Raw genomic sequence first — 16,154 nt, 5'->3', positions numbered from 1 at the left:
AGTCTCGTACAGAATCTCCTGCCTGCTGCTTCTAAGCATTCCAGGAATACCAATCCAGAAGTGGGAGGTGGGCTGCTGTGAGGCATCAATTTCTAGACAAATCCGGGCTCCATCTGTGCGTGTAGCACACTTCGTGGGATTATCACGGCGAATGTAATTCCCGATCGGTGCCGTGAGCATCTTTAAGAGGGAGGAGTGATAGAAGTTGGGCGGAAGGCCTGGCAAGAAAACCCAAACAGGCACAGTCGGCGGTTCAAAGTCTTCATCGAAATCCGGAGACCATGCAAAGGCACGGTAGGGGATTCCTTCTATGTCACACGATTCCCTTGACAAAGCCTTGTGTAGATCCGATTCGGAAGACATGCGAATGAATATATTTCTGGGCCGTTGCATGGCAGAGACGACTGGTAAGGAGGACAAACCCCAGCGGCTGCGTATGAAGGCACGGATGCTATTAAGGGATGGTCTTTGCCGAAGAAACTTCACCACCATGGAAAATCTGAACGGTTCTGCAGTTTTGGCAACTTCCTCGGCTGAAAAGGAGAAAAAAGGCTCACCGTCGATGTACTTTGGTTGCCGGAAAGGTACCACCACCTCTGGCAGTGGTTGGGGCACAGATGATACCAGGTCGGCGAACGACCGTGAAGGACCAGCCATGGGAGGCTGGCCTGCAACGGCCGCCATGCAGGGAACGTACGTGAGCGTAGCCTTGAACGAAACGTGAAGCCCTAGCAGAGCGTTTCATGTTAAAACGCACCGTTCTGATTTCTAACAAAACATCTAAAAAAGTCTTATTTAATTTTAGACCAGTGTAAGGCGAAGATTAAATTCTTAAAAGTTGACGGAAAGTATGAGTTGACAACAGTTAATAACATTCATAACCACGGCCTTAGTCCAAAAAAAGCCCGCTTCTTTCGATGTAATAGAGAAGTGTCTGAATCCGTAAAAAGAGTGTTAGATACAAATGATTTGGCTGGTATCCGAATGAATAAGAGCTTCGGATCTCTTGTCGTTGGCGCGGGAGGTTTCGAAAACCTCCCGTTTTTGGAAAAGGATTGTAAGAATTACATCGATAAGGCCCGACATTTACGACTTGGCGCTGGTGGTGCTGGAGCACTTCAGGAATATTTTTTGTGGATGCAATACAAGAATCCTAAGTTCTTTGCGTCCATGGATTTAGATGATGACGGGAGGTTAAAGAATGTCCTTTGGGCAGACCCCCGTAGTAGGGCAGCCTATGAAGATTTCGGTGATGTGGTTACATTCGACACCACATATCTGATGAATAGATATGGGATGCCATTCGCACCATTTGTAGGTGTAAACCACCACGGCCAGTCAATTCTTTTGGGAGCTGGATTGATATCCAGTGAGGATATGGCAACGTTTGTATGGTTATTCAAGACTTGGTTACAGTGTATGGATGGTATAGCTCCTAGAGCTATTATCACTGATCAGGACAGAGCAATGAAGAATGCTATTGCTCTTGTCTTTCCACAAAGTCGACATCGATTTTGTTTGTGGCATATCTTGAAAAAAGTCCCTGAAAAGCTTTCCTCCTATTCTGCCTACAAAAGTGGGATGAAAACTGCTTTGATGAAATGCGTGTATGACACCCAAAATGTTCAAGAGTTTGAAAGCGCTTGGGAGTAGTTAATCACCACTTACAATCTGGAGGAGAATAGTTGGCTGAAAAGTTTATATACTGACAGAAAGCATTGGGTACCGGCATTCTTGAAAGATTCTTTCTGGGCAGGGATGAGTACAACGCAGCGGAGCGAGAGCATGAATGCTTTTTTTTATGGTTATGTTCATGCGAAAACAAACTTGAAAGAGTATGTCGACCAATTTGACAACGCTTTGAAGAAGAAAATTGAGAATGAAAATAACGCTGACTTTCACTCATTTAGCGTCACAATTCCCTGCATATCTAGATCTCCGATCGAGAAGAAGTTTCAAGAATTATATACGAATGCAAAATTCAGGGAAGTTCAGCGAGAACTGCAATGTCTTATAGATTTGGCCCCAGAGTTGCTTAAGAGAGATGGTGGTGTAAAGACATATCATGTAGAGGATGAAGTTCATGTGGAAGACTTCACTAAGCTAGTTACATATTCAGTGGACTTTAGTGAGGTGGATACAATTGCAAAGTGTTCGTGTGGGCTATTTCAGATGAGGGGCATAGTGTGCAGGCATATTTTGGTTGTGTTTAAGTCTAATGGTATAAAAGATTTGCCAAATCAGTACATTTTGGACAGATGGAGGAAGGACATCAAGAGGAGGTACACGTTAATTGCTGGCAGCTATGACGCAGGGGCTCAGCGAGCAGATGCTAACAGATATTCTACTCTGTTGAATATCTGTTATAAGATGATTACTTATGCTGCGGGTTCAAAAAAACATACCGAGGATGCAACACAGAAGTTGTATTCAATGATTGAGTTATATAGTGAGAACCAAGAACCTCCATCAAGAACATGCACGGGTTCCAATGTTATTCCTTCGATACCGGAGACAGCTGCATGTGCGGGTTCACAGAAAGTACTCAGTCCGCTAGTAGTAAGAGGAAAAGGCAGACCACCATCTCTGAGGAGAGCATCGATAATGGAAAAAGAGATGCGGAAAGTTAAAGCGAAGGCGAAGAATGCAACAGTCAAGGGAAAATGGAAACAGGTACTTCACTATCGAAACTGGGGAGTCCAAATATATCACATGTTATTAATTGGTTTTGATATGTTATTAACGCATTCCATATATAACATGCACGGATTACTTGTTTTATTTTAGAGGGATGGAGGAGATACAGCATTGCCAGATACGCGTCGGAATTTATTTGGCCCATCTGAAAAAGATATGTGTGAAGTTGGATTGTCGCAGGTATATTAACTTTAGAAAGTTTACATTTTTCGGTTGCTAGCTTATTTGCCAGGAAAAGGCAGTTTGGGTTGTATTATATTTTTTCCCATCTTTATGTTATGACCAGCTTGTTGAAGACAGCTTAATAATTGAAAAATCTCGAATGGAGCGCCAAGAATCAATGATCGCCAGTCAAGAAATAGTAATATTTCTATTGCTATTTTAGCGAGAAATGTAATATTGACATTACACTAAGAAACTGCTATTACTCCTTGCAGATGTTATTTGGGATGGATGGATCACAACCAATTGATGGATCACAACCCGTAGATGGTCAGTGACTTTTAAGTTTATTATTGGTAATGTGGATCATTTGAGTATTCAAATACATGTTGAAAACTTTGGTAATCTTGGTATTGTTATATTTTAAATATTAGTAATAGTCATTGAATTTGCTTGTCGGAATTAGTTGTATAGCTACAGAAGCTATATACGAATGCATTTAAAATGATTTAATTTAAATTATATATACAGACTACAACCAAGAATTTTTTCACCAATAAATCACAGAATTTAATTTTGTAATTTATCTAACACAAAATTGGGATTGTGTTGTGTAGGTACTCATTAATGAATATAATCCGAATGTCTCCTAGCGGGAAGTATATTGAAAGGGCACTATTTGGACTGTACGTGATTAGCCAAAGTCATTCAGGGAAATGAAGTTCATGTGGAACATGCGTACGGGCTATTGAAAATGTTGGATGTATTTAGTGTTCCATCACCAGGTCGGGAAGGGAATTTGAGAACCATGTTTTATGTTGAGTATTGTTTGTATATTCTGGGTTCTTCCTGCCCAAGTTCATGTGCAATAGCATTCGGATGGTCTTTCACTAACTAAGTGAGGTGAATGATAGAATGTGGGCTGATTTAATTTGGGTGTAAAGACAATACTATGGAAGACTCGTTTCCTCCTATTCTAACAGTTAGATAATCTTAAATTTAGTTGGATTTCTATCTTGACATTGAAGAGCTTCTCATTTACAGGCAAAAAGGACAATAAGGCAAGTTATATAGAAGTTATTTAAAAGTTGGCGTTTTGAGGCCATATAATTTACCAAAACTTCATGCAAAAGATTACATGAAGTTGATATTAAAATCCCATTGGCCGCATGAATCATTTCCATGCAAAGTCATTCAGTAATACAAAATAATTACAGTTTTGACATAACTACAACATCCACCACATAATCATTTCCATGCAATACAAGAAATGGATGACAAAAAATGCATGGCACACTTGTAAGAGAACCATGTTTCAGGTGCAGTGGCAAACATGGTTCACAAGTTTCACTAATATATGAAGTATCATTATATATACAGCAGCAACTAAATTCTAACACTAATCTGAAATTACTACATAACCACCAAGTAATATGCTAGAACAAATGCTAAAGCCCAAAACCCACGGACTAATATGCGTGAACGTCTTATTTCTGCTTCACGTACAACAGCCACCAACTCTTTCAGTAACTCCTCATTTCTATTGGATAGTATGAACTCGAAGTCGTCTACTCTTTTACGCAAATCAATAATGATCTTCTCAATATCGACCAGTTTTTTCTTCAGCTCCTTCTCCTTGCTGGAAATTTCAGTGTGAGTTTCACTTGGGTCCGACAATGGGTATTCATGGCCATCTACCCATTTGAAATACTTACAATATGGTAATCTCTGGAATTTTATACACATTTGAAGCAAAAAATGTTAGATGAACATCAAAAAAATAATTTAACTAAATTTGAATTTAGTTACCTCTTTGTTGTACTTTGGACAACTTAAGAAGGGTCGTCCTGGATTATGTTGAGTATTTGAGTATCTCAGTTGGGCTTCAATCTCACAGAAGCATTTCGGATGACCCCTCTTTTGTTTGGCAAGAGATGAAGAAGACGTTGTCGTCGATGATGACATATTCTCAGACTTTAAACAATGATGCCAGAGCTCTAGTAGAGATCAAACTACAACAATCAGCTTCTGTTGTAAATCCCGATTATGAACTTTGAAAAGCAGGGGCTCAGTTTTGAGGCATGGAAAAAAGAATACAAAATTAGATTATAGGAGACAAAGGCAAAGCTACAAAATTAGATGAAAAATTTCTCTCGGTCAGTCTATGAATGCTTGTTAAACTATCTCACATCTGTGCGTGGGAATGAACATCCGGCTGTGAGTACTTATTTTCAACTTATGATTGTCCAATCTCTTATGTAAAATACATTTACAATTTCCTCCTATCCTATTTTACAATCAACCAATATAATTTCTCTAAAAATAATTTTAATTTTATAATTTATATTAAAAAAATCTATTCATGCTTTTTTAGTCATCTTCTCATACAGTGTTAATTTTATATTATGAGATGATGAAAAGATAATAATATTGATGAGTAGTATTATTCAATTTACTCATATTTTTATTTCATCCCAACAATGATATCAATTAGAGTAAGCCAACTCCAAAGTATATCACCTCAAACTAGACATAAGTTTAACACCAGAATAAACAATAATATCGGCATGTCCAAGAGTAACTTCTCCAATTAAAACTTCCACACCCAATTCACCAAATTAATGTGCCAACTTGCATGAACAATATAGGTCTCACATGCAACGCCTCTTCTTCATCATCCTCAGCCCACTACGTTCATGTTTTGCATTAATGTCTTAAAAATTGGGTTCCTAATTCCTAAAAATTTCTCTTCTAATATAATGTGTACCCAAATCTACCCCAAATCTTAAAATCATCCAAGCCATCATGCTAGGATTCAAGGACAACTTCACTTTGTGTCATCAAAATTCTGAAGTTTATAAGTTCTAACAAGGCATTGAACAAGATTATTCTTCTTCCAATAAAGCCAAACCTACTAATCACGGGCAAAACTGAAATTAGCAAATTGTTTTTGTGACCTCTTCAGCAGAGCAATATAATGCTTCAACTAGGCCCAAATTCTTTTTCTTGGGACAAGATCTGGTGATTTCCAAAATAATGTGGACAATACAGACCACACTCAAATCGTTTCCCGAGTTCAACATTTTCGGAACCCTGCACCTTCAAAAATCTACTTGGATTCTCGAAATGCAAAAGAAGATGAACTTCTAAACAGTAGGAAGACCAAGTTGACAACGCGTACCTCAACAATGGACGCAAGGCTTCTGGAATCGCCGACGAGAGAAGTGCGAAAGTGAGGGAAATTTCTTCGCTCGCTGACCAATCGGTTTCGCACGACCTGCCTTCAAATGGGTGTTTTCTGCAGCGTGAAGGTGCACCACATATCTGGTTTTGAAATGGGTTTCGCACAAGCTGGTTTCAATGGTGAGATTTCTGGTTTGAAATGGGTTTCGCACGACCTGGTAGATCTATTGAAATTTCTTGTTTTGAAATGGGTTTCGCAAGACTCGTTTCAATGGTTAAATTTCTGGTTTTTTCAAATGGGTTTCGCACGACTGGTTTCAATGGTGAAATTTTTGGTTTTTTCAAATGGGTTTCGCACGACTGGTTTCAATGGTGAAATTTCTGGTTTTCAAATGGGTTTCGCACGACCTGGTAGATCTATTGAAATTTCTGGTTTTGAAATGGGTTTCGCACGACTTGGAATGGGTAGACCTGGTTTCAATGGATTTATTTCTGGTTTTGAATTGGCATTCACACGAATTGGTTTTCAAATGGGTTTCGCTGAACGTGAAGGAGATAAGTGTGGAGGCAGCCATCTAGCCCTAATTTCATCCTCACTCTGTACGTGAAGGAAGAGGGGAGGCAAAACGATAAGCCCCGGTGTCATCCTCGATGCGGTGCGCAACGCACCGTTTCATTAATCGTGCCACGTGGACGGCGTGTACGCGAAGGGTACGCGACGCAGTGTGCAAATAGCATTTTTCTTGAAAAGAATGGAGGGTCTTTCATGGAGGAGAGCTACGGACCGGAGGGCAAGGCAAGGCAAGAGAGAGAGAGAGAGCGAGGACGGAGAGATAAAACGGAAAGAAAAAAAGACCCACGCTTATGGAAAGAAGAAAAGACTTTGGAAGGACCACGGGGACGTAGAGACAAGAGGGATTTATTTTTTTCATCTGGGGTTTGACTTACGGAAATAAACAAAGGAAAAAGGGGAAGATAGAGAGGAGACTCTGGAAGCTTACGAAGAAAAAATGGGAAGAAAGCTTTTCGTTTTGGGGAGTAGCTTTTCATTTGGATGAACGGGTTAGGGACAGATTTTTTTGAGACAGCTGGAAAGCAAACGGGGCATGCACTTTGACTATGGGGAGAGCAGAGCCAACGCAGCAGACTTGGACGAAACAAAGAAAAAAGAAAGAAAAGGCAAAGCTTGAGTCTTCCATGGGCTTCATCGAAACGGAGAGGAAATTTTTACTTTTTTTTATTTGGACTTCAACTTTTCGGAAAGGAAACTTTTAACTCTATCTCCTCTTCACTTTTACTTTCTTGTGATTGTTTTTTATTTTATTTTAGTTATATCATAGAGAATATTTTTATAATTTCCATGATACTTGTGATGAACATAATTAGCTAAATCTTTTGTACTAAAATTAGAGGTGAATTATAATGAGTTAGATATTATTTCCAATCAACAATAATGTTTTTATTGTAAGTTTGATCGATTGAATAGTTTTATTATTAGAAATTTTGATTATCTATATATTTATCTTGATCTATTGTGATTTCCGACTACATTGAATGCTTGAAAAATCCTTGTAATTTTCAAATGAATTTGTGAATGTTTTAATCATCAATTGTTTATATTTCATCTTTAGTGATTAATTTTCTTGATCTTAAATGTTAAATATTTCAGTTAAATGAAATCATTATTTTAGTTTAATTGAAATAAATCGATTGGAAAGAATATTATAAATTATTAGATGGATTTTTGAAACCTTAGTTATTCTCTATATCGATTTACTTTATCATTTTAGTTTTATTCTATTACTTTAAAATCTTTATCTCAGTAATTTTCTTTTCTGTTTGATTGCACGTTCATTTTAGTAATTTATTTTTATTGTTTGAGTTATTTTCTTTATCATATAAGTCAATGCCTGTGGATTCGATCATGTTAGGTACTACAATACATATATACTTGCAGGTAAAACTGCATTAAATTTTCGATTCACTAATTTGAGTCAAAGTTTAGACGCAACATATTTTATGAAAATCCATAATTTATGTGAAGATTTATGTATTAAATTATTTATGAAAATTCATAATTTTATGAAAGGAGCTGTGGATCAAAATATTTATAAAAAATCATGATTTTATGTGAGGAAATATGTATCACAACATTTTATGAAATATGCAATTTCACTTGAAATCTATAGTATGAAAAGTATGCAAGTATGGTTACAATGAAGTCTGAATGATAAGATATGTAATGGTCTACGTTATGATAAGAGAAAGTACAATATGTTATGGACATATTGCACTGCCAAGTTGTACATGCTGGTAGTGCACCAAGTTTGTCTTCCTTATGTATGAATTCCACAGCCTGCAAGGGTCAACAGTGGGTACTAACCTATAACAAGTAAAAGATAAGCTCATGTTCATGTTATTTACGTATGTATTTATGAGTATGCATCGACTGACCATCACTCAACTTTCTAATGCTTCTTAATTCTTGAAAAGAATTTGTAATGTGAATTGTTGCATGAGTATCTAACCTCAAGTATCATAGGGAACATCAATCATATTAGCCTCAAAGCACACTAAGGTCATATTTGTACCTTTCTTCTCTAACCAAGCTGTAAAGCACACTAAGATCATATTAGACCCCAATCTCTCTCAAGTGCGGTCATTTTTGGAAAGAGCTCTGCTAGGGTTTCATTCTCTTTGGAGTCATATGGTTACAGATACGTAGGGCTGCATGGCAGCTGCAGTTGCTAACGCTGGGCAATGTTCCGTTGTAGAACTCTTTGTGGTTGTGCCTCAGCCTCTCCCAAAGGTTTCCATCTCTTCTTGTATGCCGAAGAGCGTTGACGACGTGTTGTATTTTCAATTCTCAAAAGAGGAGATTTCACGTTTGGCTGATCCCTTCAAGTTTTCCATAGTCCTGAAGTTCCTTAGAAACCGTCCCTCATTGGATGCCATTAGAGCTTTCATACGCTGCCGATGGGGTCTGGAATGTACCCTAGTGGTCTTGGCTATGCAGCGTCCACGTAACGTATTTGTTCACTTATCATCTGAGGATGATTTTCTGAAAGCCTTGTCTCTGGAAGCTTGCGACATCGATGGCATTTTCTACCGGGCTTTCCACTAGACACCGGACTTCAGTAAAGATGAGGAGCCCTCCATAGTTCCGGTTTGGATAGTGCTACCAGGTTTTCCTCCTAACTTCTATCATGAGTCCTTTTTACGTATATTCATTGCACCCATTGGTAAGTTCATCAGAAGAGACAACCCGACTCGTTGTGTGACTCGCACGGATGGAGCTCAGCTATGCATGGAGATGGATGTGGATGTTCAACCGATTCAATTCTTCTGGATTGGGGTCCTTGGTATGCCTTCAAGCCGTAAACAAGAAATTATTTATGGAACACTTCCTACTTTTTGTGGTAGATGCAAAGTGCAGGGACATAATTCTAGTACGTGTTGTGCTAGGAAGGCTGTGAATGGGGAGAAGTTCTAGGTTTGATAAAAACAGAATCCTACTGGGGAGGTTCCGAAGGCTAAGGCCCCTGAAATTGAGGTAGTTGATCAAAATATTGTGACTCATAATGCATCTGAGAAAAATCTGGAGGTAGGGGGTCCATCGCATATTTAGCAGGATAGGATTTTGGTGGTGGTTTCTGATGTGGCAGGTTATATGAAGGTTATTAATGAGCTTCCGTTGGTGCAGTAGCAACCTCCATCATCTGACCTGCAGATGGGTGACTTTTTGAGGGTGCAATCTAGTGATGCTCTACCGGTACTCATTAAGAGCGACGTTTTTGAGGTTATTGGTCAGTCTGGTAAGGTGGTTGGCTCACGTACGTTGGTTCCATCCATTTCCAATAAGTTGCAGATTGATGTTCTTCCATTGGTGCAGTCTAAGGCCTCTCCGTTAGTGCAGATGTGTCTTACGGTTCTTGTACAAGATGCCCTTGCCATTCAATATCATGAGATAGTAACCAATGCAAAGGAAGTGCATCCTGAGGCTCAAGACCATGAGAGTCCAAAAGCTAGTGATGAATTTCTTTTGTAAGGGATCTCATTTTCAGATCCTGAGCCTAAACTAGATTCAGATGTCTTGCCTCAAGAGAAAGACTATCACACGGAGTTGGAGGGGGATCTAGCCACTAAAAGAACATATAAGAAAAAACAGTTTGAGAAGGTCAAGAGTTCTACTCAGGTTCACACCCAAACCACTAAACTTTCTTTATGATTGGTTCCATGTTTGTATGGAATATTAGAGGGATTCAAACCTCTAAAGGTTGGTTGAAGAAGTTGATTGGGTCTCTGAAACCGATTATTGTTGTTTTAATGGAACCCTTTACTAGCTTTGATCAAGCTCATAGTCTGACGAGGTGTTTGAATTTTGAAAAGGGCACCTTGAATAAAGCTGTTGGTGGGAAAGTTTGATTATTTTAGAATAATGTTGTAGTTGTTTGTATTGTTGGCATGAGTTTGCAATTTATTTCAGCTCGTGTTGAGGCCGAAAATCAGGTTTTTTATGTCATTTCATTTATGTTAAATGTAATCGAAGTGAGAGACAGGAGTCATGGGTTGACTTGTGCTTGCATCGTATTAGAGTCGAGCCTTGTTTATTTGCAAGTGATTTTAACATTATTCGATCTGACTCTAAAAGGCAAGGTGGTCATCCTAGGCCTCAGGTTGCTATGGATGAGTTTAATAGCTGGATTGATCAAGGTGGTCTGATTAATATGAAAACCCAGGGTAGTAAATTTTCCTGGTGCAATGGCCAACAAGGGTTATCCAGGAGTTGGGCGAAACTTGACCAGGTGTTCCTTGATGATGCTTTATTGTCCTAATTCTCTAATTCTATGTGTTCTTATCTTCCTAGATCTACATTGGATCATTGCCCGATGCATATTGAATTAACTATTGACCCTTTCTCTTATGGCCCTTCCCCATTTCTGTTTCAGCAAATGTGGGTTGACCATCCAGATTTCTTAAACTGTGTGCAGAGAGTTTGGATGGTTCCTGTGGCTGTCAAGGGTTTATGGAAGCTTGCTACCAAGTTAAAACAGGTTCGGGTCGCTCTCCGAGAATGGAATAAAAGGGTTTTTGGTCGGACTACCTCTCACATTGCCCATCTTGAGGAGCAGGTGGAAAGGCTTGAAAGCTAGCTTCAAAATGAATGGAGTGCCGAAGATGACAGGGATTTAATTTTAACCTCTCAGGAATTGTCTTCGTGGAGACGTAGGGAGGATATTCGTTTGGCTCAGATGACAAAGTTAAAAGGGAAGTTGGAAGGTGATAGGAACTCAAAATGTTTTCATGCTTGTTTGGGCAAAAAGGAGGCGGAAGCGCATTTCTGGCATGATAGCTGCGAACGGGGCATGTTTGAGTCGCCAGAAGCCATACATCAGGGAGCGGTAGAGTATTTCTCTAGTTTTCTTCAAGCAAATTTTCTTCGTGTTTTGCCAAATTTGTCTTATCTTATCTCGCATGTTATTTCAGATGAAGCTAATGGTCATATTGCTTGTATTCCAACTATGGATGATATCTTTGCGGCTCTGTCATCAATTCCTTCTAATAGTTCTCCAGGTCCCAATGGTTTTGGGGCAGGATTTTTTAAAAGCTGTTGGAAGATTGTTAAAGTAGATATCTTTGAAGCTATTTTAGATTTTTTTTTTTCCCTCTCTAAGAAGCTGCCACATTTCTACTTGGCCTCTTACATTGTCTTAATCCCGAAGGTGGATGTGCCTACTGGGTTTGATAAGTTCAGACCAATTAGCCTCTATTCAGTGTTCTATAAAATTTGTGCTAAAATTCTTGTTAATCAGCTGATGGGCCTTCTCACTAGCATGATCTCTCTTGAGCAAGGTGCTTTCATTCCAAGCATTTTTGAAAATATTTCCCTTATGCAAGAAATGGTCCATTCTATTAATAAGAAATCTCATGATGGCAATATCATTCTCAAAGGTACGACTCAAATCTCACAACTTATGTATGCCGATGATGTGGTGATCTTCACGAATGGTAGCATGAGAACTATTCAGGAACTTCTATCTACATTTCAAAAATATGAGACTTGGTCGGGCCAGAGTATTAATAGAGAAAAGACTGCTATTTTTTTTTTAATAAGATTTCTTCAGGTCATAAGAGAGCTATTAAGCGAATGACTGGGTATTCGGAAGGTTCTTTTCCTTTCAAGTATCTTGGAGTGCCTATTATTTCGGGGAGGCTCAAGCAAGTTCATTTGGAGGAGACGATCACAAAAGTCCGTAATAAAATAAGTGGTTGGAAGATGAAGCTTCTTTCTTTGTGAGGTCATCTCATCCTCCTAAGGCATGTGCTTTCCAACATGGCTTTACACTTATTTGCTATCCTTCAGGTTCCTAAATCTATTATCAAGGAGTTACAGTTTTTAATTAGCACTTTCTTTTGGGGAGAGGCTAGCGGGAGAGGTAAGAAAAAATAGGTAGCTTGGAAGAACATGTGTCTTCCAGTGGAAGAAGGTGGTTTGGGTTTGCGTCACCTAGCTGATATGCAGAAGGCTTTGCATATGAGGTTTGCTTGGAATTTAATCCAAGGTAATTCGTTATGGGCTCAGTTTTTCAAAGCTAAATATGTGGGGTCTAAACCTTGGCTTCTTATTGATGCGAATAAAGGCATAAGATTTTGGAAAATGATTGCTAATTATATTCTTTTGGTTCTCGAAAAATCGAAGTGGCACCTCAGGGAAGGCAACCTTTTCTTCTGGTATGATAAGTGGCGGGATCAGGGTCCCTTGTATTCTGATCTTCCGATGGTGGGTAGTCCTTTACTTAACGTTAAGGAGTGTCCACTGTCTAATTTGTGGGATGTGGAGCTCTTGGTTAATCTGGTGGGTCAAGATCATGTTAATGATATACTAGAATCTTTAGCAATTTGCAAGGGCGGATCAGATGTATTGGTATGGATGAAGCGAGATAGTGGCTGTTTCTCTACAAAGTCAGCATGGGATTGTATCCGTATTAGAGGTTCTACCATGAATTGGCATTCTCGGATGTGGCATAGTCAGCTCCCTTTGAAGGTTTCGGTTTCTATGTGGAAGGCTTGGCATCATGCCTTCAGTGTGGATGATCATCTCCATCGTGTAGGGTGCCAATTATTTCTAATTGTGATTGTTGTGATGCTGGTAAGTACGAGGATCAAAATCATGTTTTGTTTGGAGGAGATTTTGCTGCTCGGATGTGGCGTTATTGTGGCACTATCTTTGGGTTACCTCTTCGTGGTAATTAGAAAGAAACAATCTCTTTGGTTTCATCGTGTTTCTTCCTCTTCTCAGGTTGGTATTATTGTGGGCCTCCTTCATTCTTTGCTTTCTTGGCATCTTTGGCATCGTAGATGTGTAGTTTGCATGGAAGGTTGGCTTAAGCCTTTTAGTTTGGTTTGGCAATCGATTGTTCATGTGATTCGATCGGCTTCCTATTGTTTTTGCTCTTAGAAAGTTTTTTCTTGAGATTTTCAAAGTCTTGAGTTATAACAAATGTAGCCTAAGACCTTCCCCTTTTTTTTTAATCACTTCTACCTCTTAAGAGACGATAGTAATCATCTCACACAAGCTCTATTAATCTCTTTGAGCGTTTTATGTAGCCTTATGAGCATCAAATTTATATGACAAATATTAGTACTTGCCACACAAGAAAACTATCTGCCAACTCAATTTTCATTTCTCTCAACTTATTAAAGAAATGAGTAAGTTTCATAATGTGCTCACGGACTCCACTAATGTCATTGTATGTTATGGTAGTAAGCAACTTCATGAGAGTTTCATTTTCTGCTTTATCAAATTTTGTGAATTTCTTCTCGACAACATCGGGAAAATCGTGTCAAAGTATTAACACTTGGGCCCCTATGAGATAAGGTTGATGAAAGAAAATGGTCAAAATATGTTGGCATGCCCATTCATGATAGAATAATGATAGGCTTACTAGTCCCTCCTACCACCATTTTACTACTCTCTTTTTTAATTATTGTATTTATTTAATAGTTAAAGAAGTGATTATTAGTGAAATTATATATTTTTTATTAATTAAGGATGTTTGAAAAATGAAAATAATATAAAAAATAAGAATTTTAAATACATTCAAATAATAAAGAAGTGGTAAAAAAAAGTAAGAAGTGTAACAACAACGATATACGGAAAATATATTTACCTGAAACAACCAAAGGTATTCTATGCAGCATTTCGGAATGCGGCAGCCTTTGCATTTCTATAAAGCAATATATAAGTTTGGTAGACTTCAGAATGAATAAAAGGCTAATATGAGACTTTGACTAAAATATATGCACTAGCATTTTAAAAAGTGAAGAAAAGCCAAGAAGACACTTTCATGTGAAACACGATGGCTTGTCCGTTTTTCCTTTTCAAATATGTATAATCAATTGAATAATTCAATTAATTTAATAAAAATATAATTATTTTTAAAAAATTAAAATATATATAAAATGTTGAGTAGCCAATCCGATGTAAAAAAACTTTACTTACAAAAGCAAAAGGCAACTACTGCCATACTCAAGAAGTAGAAGAAAAAACAAAAAGTAAGAAAAAAGGGTCCACACCATGTTTGTCCACCTGCCCCATAGCATCCCTGCCAGTGTTGCAATGCCACTCCATATATGTAACTGACTGGATTGGGTGTTTGTGGCTGCGTCAAACTCCCACCAAAACCAAAAGTTTAGTTCTAAGCATCGACTTGAATTTCGATGACCAACTTAAAAGTATGAAATAATGGTTCTATAACTTTTAAAATTCATAATTTTTGCATCCAAAATATAAAAATGAGTATACATACATAAAAATAAAATATATATATATTTAGAACTTGGAAATATGAGTTAAAAAATATACAATCCAAAAAATATTTCTTATAAATTGAAGGAATATAAAATTAAATTACGTCTATAATGTGTTTTCTTATAATTATAAACAATAAAGTGCATAATATATACATATACATACACATAAACATGAATGCAAGCATTATCGTCATTGCATAGCTCATTCCATAGATCAATATGGCCCTCAAAATAGAATTTCGAGTTTGGCCATTGACTAGACACCTTCGTGCTTTGGTCTACTTTCATCTAGATACTTGTGTGACATATATTTAGTCATAAACCACTTCATGTGGCATGCGTTTATTGGAGATAGGATTTGAGCAAATTTCTCCATTCATTGGAATTAACCAGAAATCACATTGACAAGCAAGAGATTGCAACGTGGCAAGTTGATTTTTTAACAAAATGATTTTAATTAAATGTTTTAAAAAATTATTATATTTTTATAATAAAAAAGTAATTTTTAAATTTTTAAAAACTTAAAGAAAACAATAAAAAAAAAAATTGAGGTTGCTCATGGTGGGTTGGTGGCACCAGCTTCCATATGGTGGCCCATGCTGGCTACCCGTGGTGGATGTCCACTATGGGGTTGGCTTAAATTAGGTGGTTGTAAGGTTTGGTATGTGAGGATTTTGAATTTTAAGATAAAATATTAAAATATTATATTTTAATATTATTATTGTTTTGATATTTGAAAAAGTTAATAAAAAGTAGAATTATTTATTATATTTTATATGGAGATTTGAGAAGGTTGTAATGATAATATTAAAATTTTAAATTTGAGATGAGAATTTTCTTAAACCAAACCGAACCTAAGACTCAAGTAGATAATAATTAGATAACGATTAAATGCAACATTTAAATAACATATTATTCATGTTAAGGATATTTAATTTGATTTTGAATAATATTTTGAAAAAATAAAAATTTGAAAAATTAAACATGGCCTTTTGTATCTGGGTCTTTACTGTTGGACTACTGCCGGCGTCATATTTTCATCATTCCATGATAGAGGCAAATACATCATTGTATTTTCGCCGTTGAGTAATAAGTGGTGTGAGTGGAAGTGGAAAAAAAGGGGTGAAGCTATCCAATGAATGAAGGAGTTGCTCCTATTTGGATATAACTTTTCCTTACAACAATTCCATTTATCATAATAATTAAATAATTAAAATTCTAACCACATCTTGCAAAGCGAGTCAAAGTCTTCCACTATCTTCCACGAGTGGGGTTGGGCTGCTTATTCCTTTTTATCC

At 37.5% G+C, this 16,154-nt stretch overlaps 3 protein-coding genes across 3 annotated transcripts; 2 read left to right on the top strand and 1 right to left on the bottom strand.

Moving 5' to 3' along the window:
- Nucleotides 1–1,758: 1,758 nt before the first annotated feature.
- Nucleotides 1,759–3,512, top strand: LOC122306450 (protein FAR1-RELATED SEQUENCE 9-like). The gene is made up of 5 exons (XM_043118881.1): nt 1,759–2,673; nt 2,788–2,877; nt 2,984–3,058; nt 3,135–3,189; nt 3,477–3,512. Exons 1-5 carry the CDS (start codon nt 1,759–1,761, stop codon nt 3,485–3,487), a joined length of 1,146 nt encoding a protein of 381 aa, XP_042974815.1. The 3' UTR covers nt 3,488–3,512.
- Nucleotides 3,513–4,057: 545 nt separating this feature from the next.
- LOC122307013 lies at nt 4,058–6,952 on the bottom strand. Its single transcript, XM_043119613.1, has 3 exons — nt 6,041–6,952; nt 4,669–4,856; nt 4,058–4,587 (listed from the first exon to the last, which is right to left on the bottom strand). Exons 2-3 carry the CDS (start codon nt 4,822–4,824, stop codon nt 4,273–4,275), a joined length of 471 nt encoding a protein of 156 aa, XP_042975547.1. The 5' UTR covers nt 4,825–4,856; nt 6,041–6,952; the 3' UTR covers nt 4,058–4,272.
- Nucleotides 6,953–9,332: 2,380 nt separating this feature from the next.
- Nucleotides 9,333–13,401, top strand: LOC122306449. The gene is made up of 10 exons (XM_043118880.1): nt 9,333–9,404; nt 9,551–9,646; nt 9,749–10,086; nt 10,592–10,847; nt 10,992–11,174; nt 11,250–11,994; nt 12,168–12,292; nt 12,407–12,479; nt 12,522–13,192; nt 13,297–13,401. Exons 1-10 carry the CDS (start codon nt 9,333–9,335, stop codon nt 13,399–13,401), a joined length of 2,664 nt encoding a protein of 887 aa, XP_042974814.1.
- The last annotated feature ends 2,753 nt before the right edge of the window (nt 13,402–16,154 follow it).

Source organism: Carya illinoinensis, chromosome 4, assembly GCF_018687715.1.
Source record: "Carya illinoinensis cultivar Pawnee chromosome 4, C.illinoinensisPawnee_v1, whole genome shotgun sequence".
In the NCBI taxonomy this organism is placed as follows: Eukaryota; Viridiplantae; Streptophyta; class Magnoliopsida; order Fagales; family Juglandaceae; genus Carya; species Carya illinoinensis.
The sequence above is the reverse complement of the archived record's forward strand: the minus strand, read 5'-3'. Positions and strand labels throughout refer to the sequence as shown.